Genomic DNA, 18,314 nt, shown 5'->3' with positions numbered 1-18,314 from the left:
TTCCCCAGGATCAACCATGAGGCAGGTACATACACATATAGATGTATTCACACACACTAGATGAAGTGTCTTTGCATGGTTTCGGTTTAATTTGCAACTCACTTTATTAACCCATTTTCTGAGAGTAATCTGTAATGCTACAGATAATTAGCCATTTTAACTGCTACTACAGTATGCCATTGGCCTGTAAGAGTTTTTCTTTGGCCTCCTGTTGATGGATGTTTAGGGTACTTGTAATTTTTCATGATTACAGACAATGTTTCAGTGACCCTTCCTGTACCTGTCTCCCTGTGCTCGGGAGGAGGTGAGTCCCCAGGAGTGGGGACTGTGGGTGAGACGGGGTGTGTGTGCGTTTTCTGCTCGCCCGGGTGTTGTCAAGTTGTCCTCCAAACTGGTTGCACTGTTTTCTCTTCCTCCTGTTTCCCTCACCGCCCGGGAGGCTGAGAATTGCCTAGGTTCCATAGTCTCATCAACACTTAGTAATGTTAGCCTTTCATATATCTGTCAACCTGGTATATGTTAAAATTGTATTTCACTGTCTTTTTGTTTCCCTAGTTCTTTGAGGTTGAACGTCTTCACATACGCTTATTTGCCATTTATTTGTGTTCTCGTATGAAACTTGCCTGCTATACACCTTGCCCATTTTTTTACTTCTGTTTTTTACTTTTCTTATTGATTGTAGGGAGTTTTTTCCCATATTCTGTCTTTATCTATTACATGATTTTGAATATTTTCTAGTATGTATCTTGCCTTTTTATTTGGTGAATCTTTTTGGGATACAGACATTTAAAATTTTAATATAATTAATTTATCAACCTGTTTATAGTTTGCGCATTGTGTGTATATATGTATGTCTTAAATCCTTTCCTATTTTGAGGTCACATCTTTCGATTGTTCCCTCTGTTGGTAGTGTTCCTCACTTTTATGTTCTTAGTTCACCTGGAATTGAGGTATATGCTATAAGATGTATGGAGTAAAGACATGGAACATATATGTAAGTGGTGAAGTATTCCAACTTTAATAACAATAAAATTATAAGTGGTATAATAGCGTCTACCTTAATGCCCCAGAACTGTACACTTATTCTTTTTTTGGCCACGTCATGTGGCATGTGGAATCTTAGTTCCCCGACCAGGGTTTGAACCGTGCATTGGGAGCATGGAATCATAGCTACTAGACAGCAAGGGAAACCCCAGAAGTGTACACTTTTAAAACATTAAAATGGTACATTTTGTTACGTGAGTTTTGCTACAATTAATTTTTTTTTTAAGAAAATTTGGAAAGGAAAAAGGGAGGAATATAGTTGTCAGTCAGTCCAAGTTGCTTGAATTTGTAGGGGTCAGTCTTCAGTGAGATGGTGGTTCTGCTCTCATGGGTGGCTGGATTATAAAATTTTAAAATACATGTTAGGACTCTATATTTGAATAACACTTATTTGAGACACAGAGTTTTCTCAGGTGTAAACCTCGCAGCCCCAGTGCTTCTCTCGTACTTCACATTCCTTTGGCTTCTGTAGCCTGTGAATGTTGTTTATATTTGGAAATACTATTTGTCAAACCAAGGGAACAAACTAGCATGAAAATGAGAGAAACTTGTTTCCATTTGAGTAACCTCTCAGTTTGGGAAAATGTGTGAAGATGAAATGAAGTATTCATATTTTGGGAGTGTTAGTTGAAATTAAAAAAAAAAAAAAAAGGTTCTGTGTAGTACAAGTTTTATTCAGTGGTTTTCAGTTCTTCTCCCATCCCTGGTTTGCTTTCTGAAAGCAAGTTGTGGGTCTGGTTAAAGACTGATCTTCTAATTCTGAAGGTGAAACTAGGAGTGGGTTCCTTTCCTATAACTCAGAGAACAAAGGCTTAACAGTGATGAGAAACACCACAGTCACTCACTGGTGCCTTCCTCCATCCCAGACCCAGTGGGGAAGAGGAGGAGAGTTTAGAACATGAGGTGGGAAGGTAAGTTCTCTCCTTTTCAAGAAGAGCGCAGCTTGCAGCCATGTGGAGGGAGATGGGGAGTAGGGGGTGTTTTGGAAGGCTTTGTGTCCCCAGGGAATTCTAGCTGTGGGAAGGGCAAAGACCAGAGTTCATGTCCTAGTACACGAGGCTGCCTTGGGAGAGGGTACCCTGATATATGGGCTAGCTAGGGGGAGTCGAGGTTCTTCCTGAGGGGGCCAAGCAGGCAGCCACAGGCTAGACACACTAGAGCAAATAATCCAATCATTATTTCATTTGCATCACTAATTATCATGGCCACCACATGATGCAAGTACATGGGGGTGCCACTCACATAGAATAGAAACGAATAACCCTTCCTGGATTGTACAAAACGGCAGTCATACCAATTATGCCATTATCATTCACTCATGGTAACGATTATACCTGAATACACATTCTTGCCCAGTAACTGAGCTGCATCATCTTGTTACATGTAAGGGCCTCCAGAATTCATTTAGGGGATTCTGGTCACAGAAAATTTTGTTACAAGGTTATACTTTCTTCAGTTCAGTTCAGTCGCTCAGTCGTGTCCAACTCTTTGCGACCCCATGAATTGCAGCATGCCAGGCCTCCCTGTCCATCACCAACTCCCAGAATTCACCCAGACTCACGTCCATCAAGTCAGTGATGCCATCCAGCCATCTCATCCTCTGTCGTCCCCTTCTCCTCCTGCCCTGATCCCTCCCAGCATCAGAGTCTTTTCCAGTGAGTCAACTCTTCTCATGAGGTGGTCAAAGTACTGATTAAAATCCCACAAATGGAATTTTCTCCAGGTTTTCCAGCATTCCCATGTTGAGGAAAGACAATAAAACAAAAGTAAAACTTTGCATGTTAGATGGAGAGAACTGTTAGGAAGAAAAAACTAAAAGGAATGGGAAAGAGTGCTGAGGCCTGTAGGAAGCCGAGTAGGAGGCTGAGGAGTTCTCTGTAAATGTGATATACTTGCTAAGATGTGGTTCTCCCTAATGCTTAGAGCACAAGTCACACTTGGTTACACCTTCAGAAATGAGTGTACTGGAAATGAGTCTATCACAGTCTCACAGCTTGTTTTCAGAAAACGGGCTATGTGGGATGAGCCACGTGGCTATATTGGGAAGAGAATTCCAGGCAGCGTAATTCCAGAGGATTCCTTATGAGAATACCCAAGTGAGCTTGGAATGTTTGAGAAGTAAGACAGTGTCTGGAGTAAATGAGAGAGGTGTGAGAGCTAACAGGGGCAGGGCAGGTGGGACCCTGTGAGCCACTGCCAGGATTTTAGTGTTTTTACTTGGAGGTGGAAACTGCTGTTCAGTACCTATTTTAGTTTTAGCACAAGATGTTACAGAGGATCAGTAATAAAAAATTAAAACCCAAAGGCTTTATAACCCGCTGGGGCCCATGAACAGTCTGAGCAGGGGCAGACCAGAGCGTGTAAGTCACCTGGGAAAGGTGAGCCTGTTTCACACGGGAATTTGAAGTTGATGACAGCCAGCACAGCAGTGTGCATTCTAAGTGAGGAAAGCGGTGGGTGCAGTGTCGCAGAGGAAACCCAACTGGTGACGTAAAGCCTTTTACCATCATCTTGCAAACGCTGTTCCTTAGGATGGTACTGTTCATTTAATAACAGTGGGAGCTTCTGAACAGCCTGACAGTGGTTGTCTTCTTTTAGAAATGGAAGAAACAGTCAGTCAACTAATGATTAGCAAGTTTGGCCGCGTGATCAATCTAGAAGCCCTTCAGACACTTTCTGTGAATACAACGCTTGAAGAACTAAAGATCAAAAAGCTTCGAAAGGAGCTATCGAACGTAAAGGAAATGAAAATGTGGGAGGTAAGGATGAGAGGGCAGGTGACCCTCTGGGCAGAGGTGAGAGCTCCTGGTGAGCTGTCAGGGGGTCCCTGCAGAGCATCTCTACATCTGTACAGCTGGAGCATCTCACAGGCCCCTGTGAGCCCCACCGAGTTCCCCCATGGTCTGTCTCAGCTTCCTTATCATTCACTTAACTGGAGGTACTGGTCTATCTTGGGATGAAAGCACCAGCACTGGAGTCTGGGGTCCAGGATTCATGTAAATATGAGGGCAGCATGGCATGAAGGGCGAGAGATTCCACTCTGAGGTCCGCATTAATGTGTAAATGCTCTAAGTGTTAGACGTGAACTGCTGCACTCTGTGCCTGGTGAGTCCCTTCAGTTGTGTCCGTCTGTTTGTGACCCCATGCACTGTAGCCCACCAGGCTTCTCTGTCCATGGGATTCTCCAGGCAAGAATACTGGAGTGGGTTGCCAAGCCCTCCTACAGGGGATCTTCCCAACCGAGGGATCAAACTGTCTCTTATGTCTCCTGCATTGGCAGGTGCGTTCTTTACCACTAGTGTGTGTGTGTGTGTGTGTGTGTGTGTGTGTGTGTGTGTGTGTGTTAGTCGCTCAGTTGTGTCCAACTCTTTGAGGTCCTATGGAGGTCCTCTGTAGCCCCCCCAGGGTCCTCTGTCCATGGCATTCTCTAGCAAGGATACTGGAGTGGGTTGCCATTTCCTTCTTACCACTAGTAGCACCTGGTAATGCTCTGAGGATCCTCCTTATATAGTTCTATGTAGCTTTTGCATGTCGTTTCCATTCTGGAAATTAGAAAAGCATCTCTAAGTAATAGATTTTATAACAAGGCATATACTGTTTAGCTGGTAGGGTCTTTTTTTTTTAATTTAAATTTTTACTTTTATTTTACTTTACAATACTGTATTGGTTTTGCCATACATTGACATGAATCCACCATGGGTGTTGGTAGGGTCTTAAATGTTAAATGCCTACACTGTTCCTGGAGCCATGAGATGAGGCAGTATTCCTGATTCAAAGAGAGGGGCTTTTACAAAGACTTTATAAGCTCACCAATCACACGGCTTCTCTAGTTTTCTGACTTAACAGCAGATAGGGAAGGAGGAGAGGTTCCCAGTGGTATCTTCTTTCCTTATCTAAGATTTGTCACTGTACTGTGGAGAAACAAATTACTCCAGTGCTGGTGTCAGTGGGACTGGATGCTATCAGGGTGGTGCTGGAGATAATATGTGTGATCTAAAATAATTTGTTGGAGCAATACGGTAACAAAGGAAAGCCACTGGCAGATGTATGGCCATTGAAGCTGGTCACCTTGAGGATTCTGGGCCAACACTGGGGGGAAAAGTGATATAGGAAAGTTTCTGGTTAAACAAGCATTCTCCCTTTTAATTAATGAACACCAGCACTCAGTCAGCATACTAATATCCTTCCTCAGAAGTGGAGTGATACGTATCTTCATCTCATTTTTGCCTACATTCATTCTTTTTTTTCCTCATCAAACCACACCTGATACATCTGCTTCTGATTATATTATTGGCTTACTATATTTCCCTATGTGCATAGGGCTTCCCTGGTGGCTCAGATGGTAAAGAATCTGCCTGCAATGTGGGAGGACCTGGGTTCGATTCCTGGGTTGGGAAAATTCCCCTGGAGAAGGGAATGGCTACCCACTCCAGTATTCTTGCCTGGAGAAATCACACGGACAGAGGAGCCTGGTGGGCTACAGTCCATGAGGCCGCAACGAGTTGGACACGACTGAGCAGCTAAACAGCAGCAGTCACTGTATGTGACAGGCGTGAGTACAATAAGCATGGTCTTTGCCCTTGTAGAATTTAGAGTCTAGTTTGTCAGGAAAAACTTCTGGCAGTAAAGAATCTGCCTGCAGTGCAGTAGACCCAGGTTTGATCCCCTGGAGAAGGGAATGGCAGCCCACTCCAGTATTCTTGTCTGGAGGTTTCCATGGACAGAAGAGCCTGGTGGGCTACAGTTCATTGTGTTGCAAAGACGCGGACGCCACTGAGTTACTAAGACTTTCACTTTCATGTGCATATCACTCCATTTGCTTGATGGTTTTGATCAAATCTGGACATTTGTTTTTTTTTTTCCTCTCTCATTCACTGAATCCGTTTTACATCTTCCTGCCCTGGTAGGAAAAGATTGCTCAGGTTCGATGGGAATTGATGATGAAGACAAAAGAACACACCAAAAAACTTCATCAGATGAATGATTTGTGTATTGAAAAGCAGCGGCTTGATTCAAGACTGAATACTCTACAGAACCAGCAGGTATGTTCCTTTTCTTTAGACCCTTGATCAGAATTAGGGATGTTCTGTAAAGGGAGCTACTCATAAGAACACTAAGTGCTGGGCTTTTAAACGAACCTTGATCTTGAATGAGTTTTGGCCCACCTGGGTCTCTGAGGACACTGAGTTGATGCTGTTTACATTATTGACTATACCGAAGCCTTTGACTGTGTGGATCACAATAAACTGTGGACAATTCTGAAAGAGATGGGAATACCAGACCACCTGACTTGCCTCTTGAGAAACCTGTATGCAGGTCAGGAAGCAACAGTTAGAACTGGACATGGAACAAGAGACTGGTTCCAAATAGGAAAAGGAGTGCGTCAAGGCTGTACATTGTCACCCTGCTTATTTAACTTATATGCAGAGTACATCATGAGAAACGCTGGGCTGGAAGAAGCACAAGCTGGAATCAAGATTGCCAGGAGAAATATCAACAACCTCAGATATGCAGATGACACCACCCTTATGGCAGAAAGTGAAGAGGAACTAAAAAGCCTCTTGATGAAAGTGAAAGAGGAGAGTGAAAAAGTTGGCTTAAAGCTTAACATTCAGAAAGCGAATATCATGGCATCCAGTCCCATCACTTCATGGGAAATAGATGGGGAAACAGTGGAAACAGTGTCAGACTTTATTTTTCTGGGCTCCAAAATCACTGCAGATGGTGATTGCAGCCATGAAATTAAAAGACGCTTACTCCTTGGAAGGAAAGTTATGACCAACCTAGATAGCATATTCGAAAGCAGAGACATTACATTGCCAACAAAGGTCCGTCTAGTCAAGGCTATGGTTTTTCCAGTAGTCATGCATGGATGTGAGAGTTGGACTGTGAAGAAAGCTGAGCGCCGAAGAATTGATGCTTTTAACTGTGGCATTGGAGAAGACTCTTGAGAGTCCCTTGGACTGCAAGGAGATCCAACCAGTTCATTCTGAAGGAGATCAGTCCAGGGTGTTCTTTGGAAGGAATGATGCTAAAGCTGAAACTCCAGTACTTTGGCCACCTCATGTGAAGAGGTGACTCATTGGCAAAGACCCTGATGCTGGGAGAGATCGGAGGCAGGAGGAGAAGGGGACGACAGAGGATGAGATGGCTGGATGGCATCACTGACTCGATGGACGTGAGTCTGAGTGAACTCCAGGAGTTGGTGATGGACAGGGAGGCCTGGTGTGCTGCAATTCATGGTGTCGCAAAGAGTCGGACACGACTGAGCAACTGAACTGAACATTACAATGAGCCTGAAGGACCAGCTTCACCGTATGCCTATTGGGTGCTATGAATTCAAACAGAAAGTACGGATTAAGGGATTTGCCTTGACCCTAGAGAGGTAAGGTTATTTAAGTGTAAATAACGATGTCAACCAGAGAAGGCAATGGCACCCCACTCCAGTACTCTTGCCTGGCAAATCCCATGGATGGAGGAGCCTGGTAGGCTGCAGTCCATGGGGTCACTAAGAATCAGACACGACTGAGCGACTTCACTTTCACTTTTCACTTTCATGCATTGGAGAAGGAAATGGCAACCCACTCCAGTGTTCTTGCCTGGAGAATCCCGGGGACGGGGGAGCCTGGTGGGCTTCCGTCTATGGGGTCGCACAGAGTCGGACACGACTGAAGCGACTTAGCAGCAGCAGCAGCAGCGATGTCAACATGCTCCTTGAATCTGCTGTCAAACATCCATTTTCAATATTGGGTATTTCCTTTGACCTAAAGTCTGAACTGAACTGAAAGTCTAAACCACGTTACATATTAAAAACACTTGTTACTTTTTATGGCTTTCAACTTGCTCTGATAGGTTTTTTGAGGCTAACATAGTAATACTTAATACATAGTATGTGGTGGGTAATACTTAATAGTAAAGTTTCTATTTAAGCCTTGCCTTCTAGGAACCAAACACAGGTATGACATATTCTAAACTAAATGCTGTAATACTGTTTTCTCTTGGTTTATACTTTTTAAGCTCCCAGGAAATGGTCTAAAACAGGGGTTTTCGAAGTGTTTCCATGAAGAATGGCATGTGCATCCCCTGCGGAGCTTGTTAGGAATGCAGATTCTGGTTCCCCAGTCAGACATACAAAATCAGAAGTTCTTGGGAGTGGGCCCAGAATCTAGAACAAGCCTTCCAGGGGACTCTGCTGCATGCTAGAATTGAAGAATCACTGGTCTGAGCAAAAGTCCAAAAGAAAGAATGAATAAAAGGCTCTGGGAGGTTTACAACTAGAATTAGAGAAGACGACTAGAATCTGAATGTCAAAGACCCTTTATCCACTAGACAGTTTTTGAGCTGAGAGTCAAGGCAGTGTCCAGCAAGGATGATGGCTACACAGAACCTTCAGAGTTGGCCATGAATACACATCTGTTGACTTGATGTGCTTTGAACGTCCAGATACCTTGGCAAGGAAAGAGTTTGGACCCAGGAAATCCAGGAAGGAAAATTATTACCTGGGTCTCTTTACATAGTATCTCGTCATAGCTTTACAGGTATGGTCTCATTCCTTTGGCAAGGTCATTGAATCTTCAAAATATCGATTTTCAAAGCTCAGAGTGGTCAAGTAACTACTAATTAATATGTGGAGAAGTTTGTTTTTTAACTGAGGTCTGTCTGCTCCCTAAGCTGACTCCGCTTCTATTATTCTTACAACACTCTAGGCATGAAGTGGGGTGTAGATGGCAAGGCCAAAGACATTTCAAAGTAAGAGTAGCCAAAATTTGTTTGGATATGGTAAGGAAAATGAGGGAAAAGCTATGGTGACTTCAGAGTGACCATCTAGACTGACTAGGCATGGTGGGGAGAGGGGCACACATTTACCTGTAACAAATGAGAGTAGCTCAGACAAATAGGGGCGCTTCTCCTCACTTAAGTCTGCAGGAGATGAATTGGGGGTCTTGGTTTATTGGGCCATGATGTCATGGCCAGTATCTGTGATTCTCTTGGTGACTGGTAGAAATTCCCTTCAGAGTCACAGCGGCTGCCTTGGCTCTGTCATGGATGCCCAAATGCCAGCCTCTTGTCCCTTTCATTGAGAAAGCAAGCAAATGTTTTCTGCTACATCTACTGAGCCTCTCCCAGCTGGAAGAGGAACTGGGTAAGGTTAGTATTTAGCTTTCATAGCCTCTGCAGTGAAGGCAGGCAAGGGGGAAGATACTAGGTGTTATGTCCCTTCCTTTAATGTGCGTTCAGATTTAGTGAGAATCTACTAATGATATGAGCTATATAGGAAAAGGAGGTATCTTACCTTGGAATTCCAGCAATGAGCCCTGTAGGGTATGAGTGACTGATAGCCAGTTAATCAGTTTCCCTCTAAAGGGGATTTTTGCATGTAAGAGTTGCTTATTAGCACAAAGGGACACATTTCCAATGGTGGGATTTCAGTGGAAGAACTGAAGGCTTCTTAAAGAGCGGTGGCTATTTTAGATTGACTGCAAGGCAGGCATGCCTAATAGAGCAATGAAGACAGAGAAATTTCCATATTCCAAATGATGCTTAAAGCAGGGAGGTGTTCTCTCTCTACAGGGCAACGCCTTCCAGGGCCCTCGGAAAGCAGATATTGAGGCAAGAGAAAGGGTCACTGAACTGATACAAGTCCAAGCCGAAAGGATTCAGGCCTTAAAGGAAGAGATTGCTCTTTTGCGTAAGAAAGGTGGTCTCCTCCTGCCCCCGATTCATCACCCACAAGAGAATGAATGAAGTCCCAGGGCCTTTAAGTTTGCTTTCTCCTCAGATCCATCCATGATTCGACACACAATTCTACAGTTCTGTTGTCTGCAACAACCCTACTGTTTTAAAGTGAATGTGTCTGAAAGTCTAAAACCAGATCCAGTCATGTAGTTTTAATGATTTACCCCCAGTTGGTTATCTCAGAACTGACTGTAATGCTCAACAGCTACTTATATTGACCTGAACCATTTTAGATGCGCCTGGAACCAATTGGATCAAATATAAAGTCTCAGGAGGCGGTATCTCAAACCATCAGAAAGAATCAGTAATGTATTCTGTTTTGTAAAATTTGTTTTTTGGTTATCTGAATGTTTAGCCGTTGGCAAGAAAATCTATCATTCAGCAAACCATGAGAAAACCTTTTCTTGATGGTTAAATCCTTGGAAAATAAACTTTGTTATCAGGTATTCTCTGAGAGGACATGAGAAAAAAACCATTTTGCTAACAAACAATATCTGGGAAAAAGAAATGCAACTTAGAATTCTGACATTGTTAACTTTGTAAGTCAGTTATTTGAGGGCTCGGGATTCAGGAAATGGATACAAAGAACAGAGCAGTTGGCCTTCGGCTGGCATAAAGCAAGAAACAATCAGCTTCCTGAATCACCCAGAGCTTTAGCAAACTCCTCAGCTCTGGGTAGAGCAGAGAAGTGTGTTTTGCAAAATGGTTATGAAGGAGGCTCTTCTCTGAAGGTGTCTGCAACTCTACCAGCATTTCCTATAGTTTCTCACATCCTGTGCCTTTTTCTTTCTGGTTCTAATTGAGTCATTTGCTGGCTTTAATACAGATAAGGAAATAATGAAATAGATTCCATCACTGAGAGATCATCTCTAATAATAACTTCTGATTGTACGTAACGTTTTGGGAGTATCTGTTTGGTTTGGGGGTAAGTGGTCATTGGAATTCATCCTAAGAATGATTTCACCAACAGTTGGACTCCTGTTAGTAACAGGTCCACTTTAACGACAGCCTCTCTGGAGGCTGTCCCAGAATATGAATTGGTCATTGAAAAGGAAAGGTAGTGAAGACAATATTGCACCAATGCAGAAAGTGACTCAGCAAAGTCAAGTCTTCCTAACCTGTGGCTAGCCTGCTGCCAAAATTATCATCAGGACTTGGGTTCCTTGTTGGAATGCATATGTTAGAGGTGGCCTGCTGTGTCTGACATCCTTTCGTAGCTTACCGTCTGTGCCTGTCAGCACAGAGCTCTGACGCAGTTGCCTCTCCACTGGACAGCACCCTTGACCACCTTCTCTGTTCTTCGCCCTAAACTATGTGTGCCCTTCAAGCATTTAAGAAAAATATGTTAGTCTTAGCTCTGAGTGTTTTAATTTTTATGTAGGAATAAATAAGAAGGGTCAGGAACCCGGGAGCCACTTAGCTGGGCCTTTCCAACCTGTGTCTCCCATGAGGGTGCAGTCAAACTGTGCATTGGGGCTGTGTCCATCTGAAGCTTGGCTGGAAATGGAAGGGATAACACCAGACCAACTCACTCAACTGGCTGGCCAGCCACCACCCTGAGCAGCTGCCTGGATACAGTGAGCGGTCTTGGAGGGGACACTGTCCCTTGCTGTGGTGAGAACCAGGGTAAGGTCCACTATTTTCCTAGGCCTCACTGTCAAATAAATGAGAGATTAAGATAAGCTCTGAGGCTTCCTCTCATTCTGAAATCCTAATTCAGAATGAATGAATTCAGTCTATAGAAAAGCCATGTCAAGGATTCATGTGTATATCAACTTAGGAGTAAAACCAGTCAAGATGATTATTACGTTTTGTCCACTTGAACCAGACAAAAATCACTAAAGTTTACAAATATTAAGCTTTCATACAGTATGTTTGGAATTTCACAATACAGTTAATTCATTCTTACTTTGAATTAGACAAGGAATAGAGGTAGCTTTAGTTTAATTTCATTGATCCCAGGCTTAGTCGTGCATCTATAACTAAGTATGAGCATCTGAATCTTTGGGAGGTTTAATATCAAACAGGAGAGCCCTGACTAGGGATAGATGGAAAGCTGTCCTTGTTTCCTGAGCAAACTGTTCTCTGCCTCTTGCTGTGCCCTTAGAGAAGGCAGCCACCTTTGAGAGAGGCCAAAATCAGTCTAAGTTGAGTTATTTGTGGGTCAGTTATCATTAAATATCAACATTGAAAGAAAAAGAAACTGTAGAGTCCTCTGTCAGAACTTCATAGGAAAATGAGTTACTCGTTTTGCCAAGACAGCCTATTCTGTTGCGCAGCTTAGGTCTCCTAGCCAAGAGCTGAACTCTGCACCCTCACTAGCTTCCACACACCTAAGTCTTACTCTTCCTTTTGCTTGTTGACTGAATCAGACTTTTAAAAGACACTACGGTAATTAACCTGAATCTAAAGAAATGCAAAATGCAATGAAACTGAAATATAAGTTGTTTTTTCTAGGTTAAAATTTAAAGGCCTAACCTTTTCCTGCAATTGGCTAAATATGCACATTTATCTTGTTTAACCTGCCTTAGAAGTGCCTTTTCTTTCCCAGGACGTTTTTGAGGAGCTAAAAGCATTCAGTGTTGTTATTTAAAACTACTTTCTGCACAGCGCTGGAGCGTACCCACTTCCATCCATAGCATTCACCAGAACTTACTTTGACAACCACTGGGGTCAGTAAGCATTAAAAAAAAAAAAACAAAAACCCCGAAGATTTAAAAAAGCCAGTGGGCTAGGTGAGTTACAGCCCAGATCTGAGAGGTGAGACTTGTCCCCCTCCTTCTCTAAGCCCTCCATGCCAGATTTTATCAGAAGTCACAATTCTGCCTGAAATCTGACTCTTCCCTGCTTCTTCAATCTTGTCTGAAGTCTTCTCTCCCCTGCTCTGTGTCTCCTTTCCTATAATTTCCATACTCCTTACAGTCCTTCATTTCATTTCTTAAAATATTTTAAAAATACTGCTTTTCTAAAAACCATGTTCCAATTTAGCTGCTGGATGGAGAAAGGCTGCAAGAACTTCTCGCCAGCAGAGGGTGTACTTGTCCAGAACCATCAAAGTCACTCCTGGGGCTTTCCTAGGACTTTGTTTATCCAATTCGTGACTAGAGTGTGAAGCTAGGGTCTGCCATTGATGACTCTTAACAGGATTAAGTGTCTCAAGTGGCAGTTCATCTGTAACTCAATTCTACTGAAATCTAGAAGATACATTTCCCTCCTGAACACAGTTAAAAGTGTGTTAGGGCTCTCAGCAAAAAGCTTTGGTCTCCATTTTACCACTTGTACATAAAAAGGTTGATCCTGCGGCTGGAGGGCAGTGAGTAAACGTTCATTTTAAACAACTAGTGAGTCAAGTCCTCTGGGTACGTTGCTGTGTCTTTGGGAAAAAGGGAAGTGAATTTTACCAGGCACCGTATATTCAGGTGTAGCACAGCACTTCACTAAATGGTATTTTAGAGAAAATACTTAGTCAACACACACCTGCATAGAAAAGACGAATCTCATTCCTTCGAGCTGCCCAGAGCTTTACCTTAAGTCCAGAGAACGGTGACTCTGCTTCTCCTCGCCCAGTGTACCCCGTCTCCCTCTTGGACAGTTACTACGCATCTGCTTTGATGAAAACACAACTGACATTCAACATTTAAAAGGACAAAATCAGAAACCTTTGCCGCCTTTTCCAGATCTCTCCCTGACGGATCTGAAAACGTTGCAAGTGGATGTTTCTTCAAATGCTCAGACTGAATCCTAACATCTGAAGAGAATGCTGACTCATACATGACTAAGCTGAAGGTTATAGGGAAGACTAAACATTTATTTAGACGTTACAGTGTTTATTTTTACAGAGATATGTTGTCACAGATTATTGCTTCTGGAAGGTTTGCTAATGCTCACAGTACTATACACATCTCAGTCTATCTCACGGGCATCTCGGGAAATCATTGCCAGCAGCACCAGATCCAGCTGCCGTCACGGGTGGCTCTAGCTCTGAGGCCGTGGCGCTGGCCTTGTTTCTCTCACGGTCACTGTGGATGGTGTGCCTAGGAGTCCTCCTTCCGCAGGCTTTTCTGTGGGTCTGCTGCACCCCTCCCCGGGCAGTGGCACAGGATCCAAGGGACATGTTTGCCTCCTCAGACTGTGTTGCTCTTCGCCTGTTGATGCCTGTTATGTTGTGGCTTATTTTCCATCTCAGACCTCAGTGGGGAGGACTTGCTGTGTCTCTCCAGAATTATAAAAACATATACATTTATTTACAAGTGCATAAATATATAAATATGGCTATTATAGAAAAATAAATACCAATTTCCTCTCTTTAAAAAAAAATAATATATAGTCTTTGTGGGATATCAGCTTCTGCCTAAATTGTAGGAGGTGGTGTTTCAAAAGACATGTGCACTGGTGGGCTAGGGGAGAGCCGCACCCCGAGTTCCTGCCCCGCATAGGACCCAGAGGGGTGCTGGGGACACCAGTCTCCTCTCCCCACAGGGCAGGAGTCGGGACTGTCCACCTCTTCAACCGGCACGAGGCCCAGGCAGCACGGGGGTCCTGAGGGGAGAGAGAAGTGGGGAACGTTAGGGTCCAGACTGCCAGGAACAGCGCTCAGTCACTGGAACAGAAGTTGGCTACATGGCCTTAAGGAGACACAGAGACCCACAGCTGTCGATACACAAGAACAGCTGCACTCCCTCTAAGGGCAGTCACAGACCTGGCATGGTCCACTTCTTACCACGTCCCACTTTTCAGTGGTGGAAGCGGAGACCCTCCTGCCTTTACCCTGTAACTGGGGGTGGAAATGAGGGGGGCTGAGCCCAGGAACTGTGCAAGACAGTCCTACTCTCTCCAGGTGTGGGCTGCCGGTCCAGCCTCCCCATGCTTTCTGGCTGTTGAGTGTCCCACTCACAACTGTGCCTGTACTGGAGCTTCATCTCCCAGAGCCAGGGTCCAGGATCTGCATCCTGACCTAGCACCCACTCCATGAAGGCTAAGAAACATCAGCTCCTTCTCTGAACCAGCCTGTGCCCAACCAGCTATCCAAAAGATGGGCACAAAGAAAGCCAGTGGCTGGGCTGGGGGGCACTGTGCACTGAGTCCCCTGGAGGGAAAGTCTGGTGGAAGCACAGAGTTCTATGATGTGAGAACTTGGCTTCTTAATGATGGGTGCAACCTCATTCCTTACTAAAGACGTAGGACCCAGCAAAGCAAGGTGTTTCAGAGTGATGAGAAAGTGCTCCTTGGTTTGATGAGAGGGGCAGCAAGAATTTGCAAATTGCCGTGAAATGCTGAGACCAAAAAGGCTTCTTTCTCTGAAATGGAGAAGTACCCTTTCTCAGTCTCTGAGCGCACAGCGTGGCCCTAACGGACACTCTCCTGCAGATCTGCTGGGCCTTCAGCAGGGAAGGAGGCGGCCAGCTCCCCTTCACACCCCCCATCCTGGATACACAAGCTGTGGATGGCCTTTACCAAGCATCACCCTCAAGCATCACTGTTCTCTCCCTGCCTCCATGTCACTCCTGGGGCATGGATGTCTATCTTATTCCGCCCTGCCCTTGGCACTGACCTGGGTGAAAAACAGGGTCCCACATGGCTTCCAGCCCAAGACTCTGGGGTACACTCCTCATGCCTGGCTGGCCCGTGGCTTCAGGCTGCTCCTGGAGGTGGTGGCAGTCCCGGTGCGGCGGGAGCAGCTGGTGAGCTGAGTCATCGGGCAGTGTATACAGGAAAGTGCCCTCGTCCGGGTTAGACCTGGGTGCTCTGCATGCACAGAAGCGGGGGGGGGGGGGAGGGGGGAGGGAGGGGAAGAGTGGGCCTGGATCTCACATCCCTGGCTGCGCCCCTGTCTATGGGCACCAGAGCTAGGCAGAGCTCAGACAGGGCAGGGGCTGCTCCCCTCAGGACATCAAGGGTGCCACATCATCACTTGCATGGGCAAGTCTAGTCTATTTCCATTTGATTCCATGTGTGTCCCGAGTATGTGAAAGGATGTGGAGTCAGGTGTCCAGGGGCCTGTGGATATAGCTAGCTGTGTGGCGCTGCTCTGGACTGACAAGGAAGGGGAGAATTTCTCAGCAGAAAAGGCATCATAATTGCAAACACAACAACTCCCTCTCAGGCTCAGAGTCCAGTGGAGCAAGCTGTCACAAGGGGATCCCTGAGGGGCGCAGTAGGGCTCCCCTCTCCGTGACTCATGCCGGGCTTGGGGAGCCAGGGAGAAAGCGAGCTCTGGGGCTCAGGAGTGGGAGGCTGGGGTACCTGGAAATCTGTGGACTGTGGGGGTCATATCCGTTGCCAAGAAAGGTCTGCCTCAGCACGCTGTTCACATCCTCCTGCTGCTCAAAGAGTGACGAGAAGGTCACATCAGAGTCCAGGTAACTTTCCCGTTCTTTGTCCAGCAGCCCAGGATTGAGCCTGGGAGGGAAGAAGTCCCAGGAGGCGGCCCGACCACCCCTCAGTGGCACCCCATACCTGTGTGCCCACGCTGCTCCCAGAGCCATGTTACCTGCTGAAGCTCCCCTGGACAGTGCTGCTGTGGCTTCATGCCTGGGTAGCCCATGGCAGCTACAGGGCAGGCCCTGTTCACGTGTACCCCGTTGGCACAGGCCCGGCCGTTGGTGCCACTGAGGTAGGGCTGCCCACTGGCCCGGTGGCCTGGGAGCCCTCCCAGTGGTACCATAGTGTACTGGCAGGAGGAGGACAGAAGGGCACTTCGAGGAAATCCCAGGTCTGCTGTATGCTCTGGAAGAACACAAGACAGAGCTATGAGTAGGTCAAGGAGGCCTGGGGCAGCTGGTAAAAAAAAGTCCCATATGAATCTCAGAAAACTCCTGAGGATTTAAGGTCAAATGAGGTAGGCAGGGAATTGACACTGCCCCAGGTGAGAGAATATTCTCTCAGAAAATTCTTCCTGTCACCTACTTCCTCACAGCTAGACTTTTTTTTTTTTTTTTTTTGCAGTAGGAAAGGGGACAGAGGACTAGGGTCTGGGAGAACAACGTGGTGAGTGAACAGAAGGAGCGCAATATTTAAATGAAGCAAGGAGACCAGCTGTGTTGCCATTTGAAGCAGAACTCAGTGGGTAACTCAGATTAACCGAGGATTAGGGGGACAGCTCAAGGCAGCTGCAGACCTGAGGAGGCAGAAGAGGCAGGGTCAACGTGTGTGTGGTCAATCGGCAGCTTCAGATAGTAAAAGGAGATAGACCCAGGTAAGCGCTAAGCCCCAGGGAAGGCCGTGAGGACAGACCAACTCCCACTCCCTCCTCTCCACCTTCCAAGACCTGTGAGCATCCTCTGCCTCTCCCATCCCTCTGGAGGACCCACCAGCAGCCTAAGCTCCCATCAGTGCGAAGCAGGGCACCTAGAATCCAGGCAGAGGCCTCCTTGGGGGCTGCAAGGCCCCGCCTCCTCTCTTCCTGCCCAGGGCTCCTTCCCCTGGGTGCTGAGGAGGCTCACTCACTCACTTTGCTTAGACCAGGCCCTCCACAAGCAGAAGGGGATGAAGGCAACGATGATGAGGACGACAGAGCCCAGGACGACCCCAACAATCAGGTAGGGCAGGTCGCTGGAGCGGGCCACCATGGCCCCCGTGCCCGCTGGCCGCTCTATGGCTTCAGGGGGTGGTGGCTGAGGTGGGGCCAGAGTTGGGGGTGGAAGTCGACCGGGCTGACCAGAAGACTTCCGAGCTGTAATGGGGACAAAACTCATGTCAGCCTCTAATTTCTTTGACATTTCTTTCACGACAAATAGGACAACAATACCCCGATTCCACAGGTGTGAGAAATGGGGTCAAACTCATAAGGCAGTGTCTCTGGTAGAGGAGTGTGGTGTCCAAGCTCAGCACAAAACAGACTTCCAATGTGAAACTGGGTGTGGCTGAAGAAACTTGACCCTTACATTTCAAAATATATCCTGAAATATTTATGGACCTAGAGTGAGGGTCAGGCTGGGTCTTTGGGGCAGAAGTGGTATAGGAACTTTCTAGAAGAATAGTTGGGGGTTCTTTGGGAAGAAAATATTTTAAAATGCATGAAACCAAAAAGAACTGAAAATGGAAGAACTTCCGTGTGAAGCTGCTATTCCTGGGCACACTGGAGATGCAAAGCCCTGGGTCTGAGCTGCGACATGGGGTTTGGGCTCCCTAGGACCGACAGTGCTTGGGAAACACCAATCCAAAGTCCATGAGGTGGCACCTCCTCACCCTTCTGCTCTCATCAGGGTGTGTCTGACGCCGTCAACTCCTTTTCCCAGCTGACTTTCCCCCGAGTTTCTGATACAGCAGTCCTCTGGGTTTCCCACAACCTCTCTGAGTGCTGCTGCTGCTTGTATTTCTCTCTGCCTGCCCGTTTCTTCCCGTCTCTGCTTCAGACCCCGACAAGTCCTCCTGGTCCCTCTCAGTCTACGCTCCCTCCTCTTCTTCACTCTGTTCTGTTCCCATAATTTCAGCCTATATCCTGCCGACTGCCAGATACCCTCATGCCCAGGGTTGGGCATGAGACCTGCTCCCTCACAGGACACCTGGCATTCCAGGGTCTCAGAAGAGCCAGA

The 18,314-nt window shown here is 46.1% G+C and overlaps 2 protein-coding genes across 2 annotated transcripts in view; one reads left to right on the top strand and one right to left on the bottom strand.

The window, feature by feature from the left end:
- Positions 1-9,789, top strand: part of CFAP44 (cilia and flagella associated protein 44) — a 126,466-nt gene extending 116,677 nt beyond the window's left edge. The window contains exons 32-34 of the mRNA XM_052647342.1: positions 3,643-3,803; positions 5,952-6,086; positions 9,616-9,789. Coding sequence (XP_052503302.1) covers positions 3,643-3,803; positions 5,952-6,086; positions 9,616-9,789 — 470 coding nt within the window. The remainder of the gene's footprint in view (positions 1-3,642; positions 3,804-5,951; positions 6,087-9,615) is intronic.
- A 3,829-nt stretch (positions 9,790-13,618) lies between these two features.
- BOC (BOC cell adhesion associated, oncogene regulated) overlaps positions 13,619-18,314 on the bottom strand; it is a 74,341-nt gene continuing 69,645 nt past the window's right edge. Inside the window, exons 16-20 of the mRNA XM_052637277.1 lie at positions 17,231-17,452; positions 16,271-16,506; positions 16,024-16,100; positions 15,332-15,525; positions 13,619-14,319 (exon numbers count right to left, since the gene is read on the bottom strand). Of these exons, the coding sequence (XP_052493237.1) occupies positions 14,132-14,319; positions 15,332-15,525; positions 16,024-16,100; positions 16,271-16,506; positions 17,231-17,452 (917 nt within the window). The 3' untranslated portion in view covers positions 13,619-14,131. The remainder of the gene's footprint in view (positions 14,320-15,331; positions 15,526-16,023; positions 16,101-16,270; positions 16,507-17,230; positions 17,453-18,314) is intronic.

This window comes from Budorcas taxicolor, chromosome 1, assembly GCF_023091745.1.
Source record: "Budorcas taxicolor isolate Tak-1 chromosome 1, Takin1.1, whole genome shotgun sequence".
Classification (NCBI taxonomy): domain Eukaryota; kingdom Metazoa; phylum Chordata; class Mammalia; order Artiodactyla; family Bovidae; genus Budorcas; species Budorcas taxicolor.
This window is presented reverse-complemented; position numbering and strand designations above follow the sequence as displayed.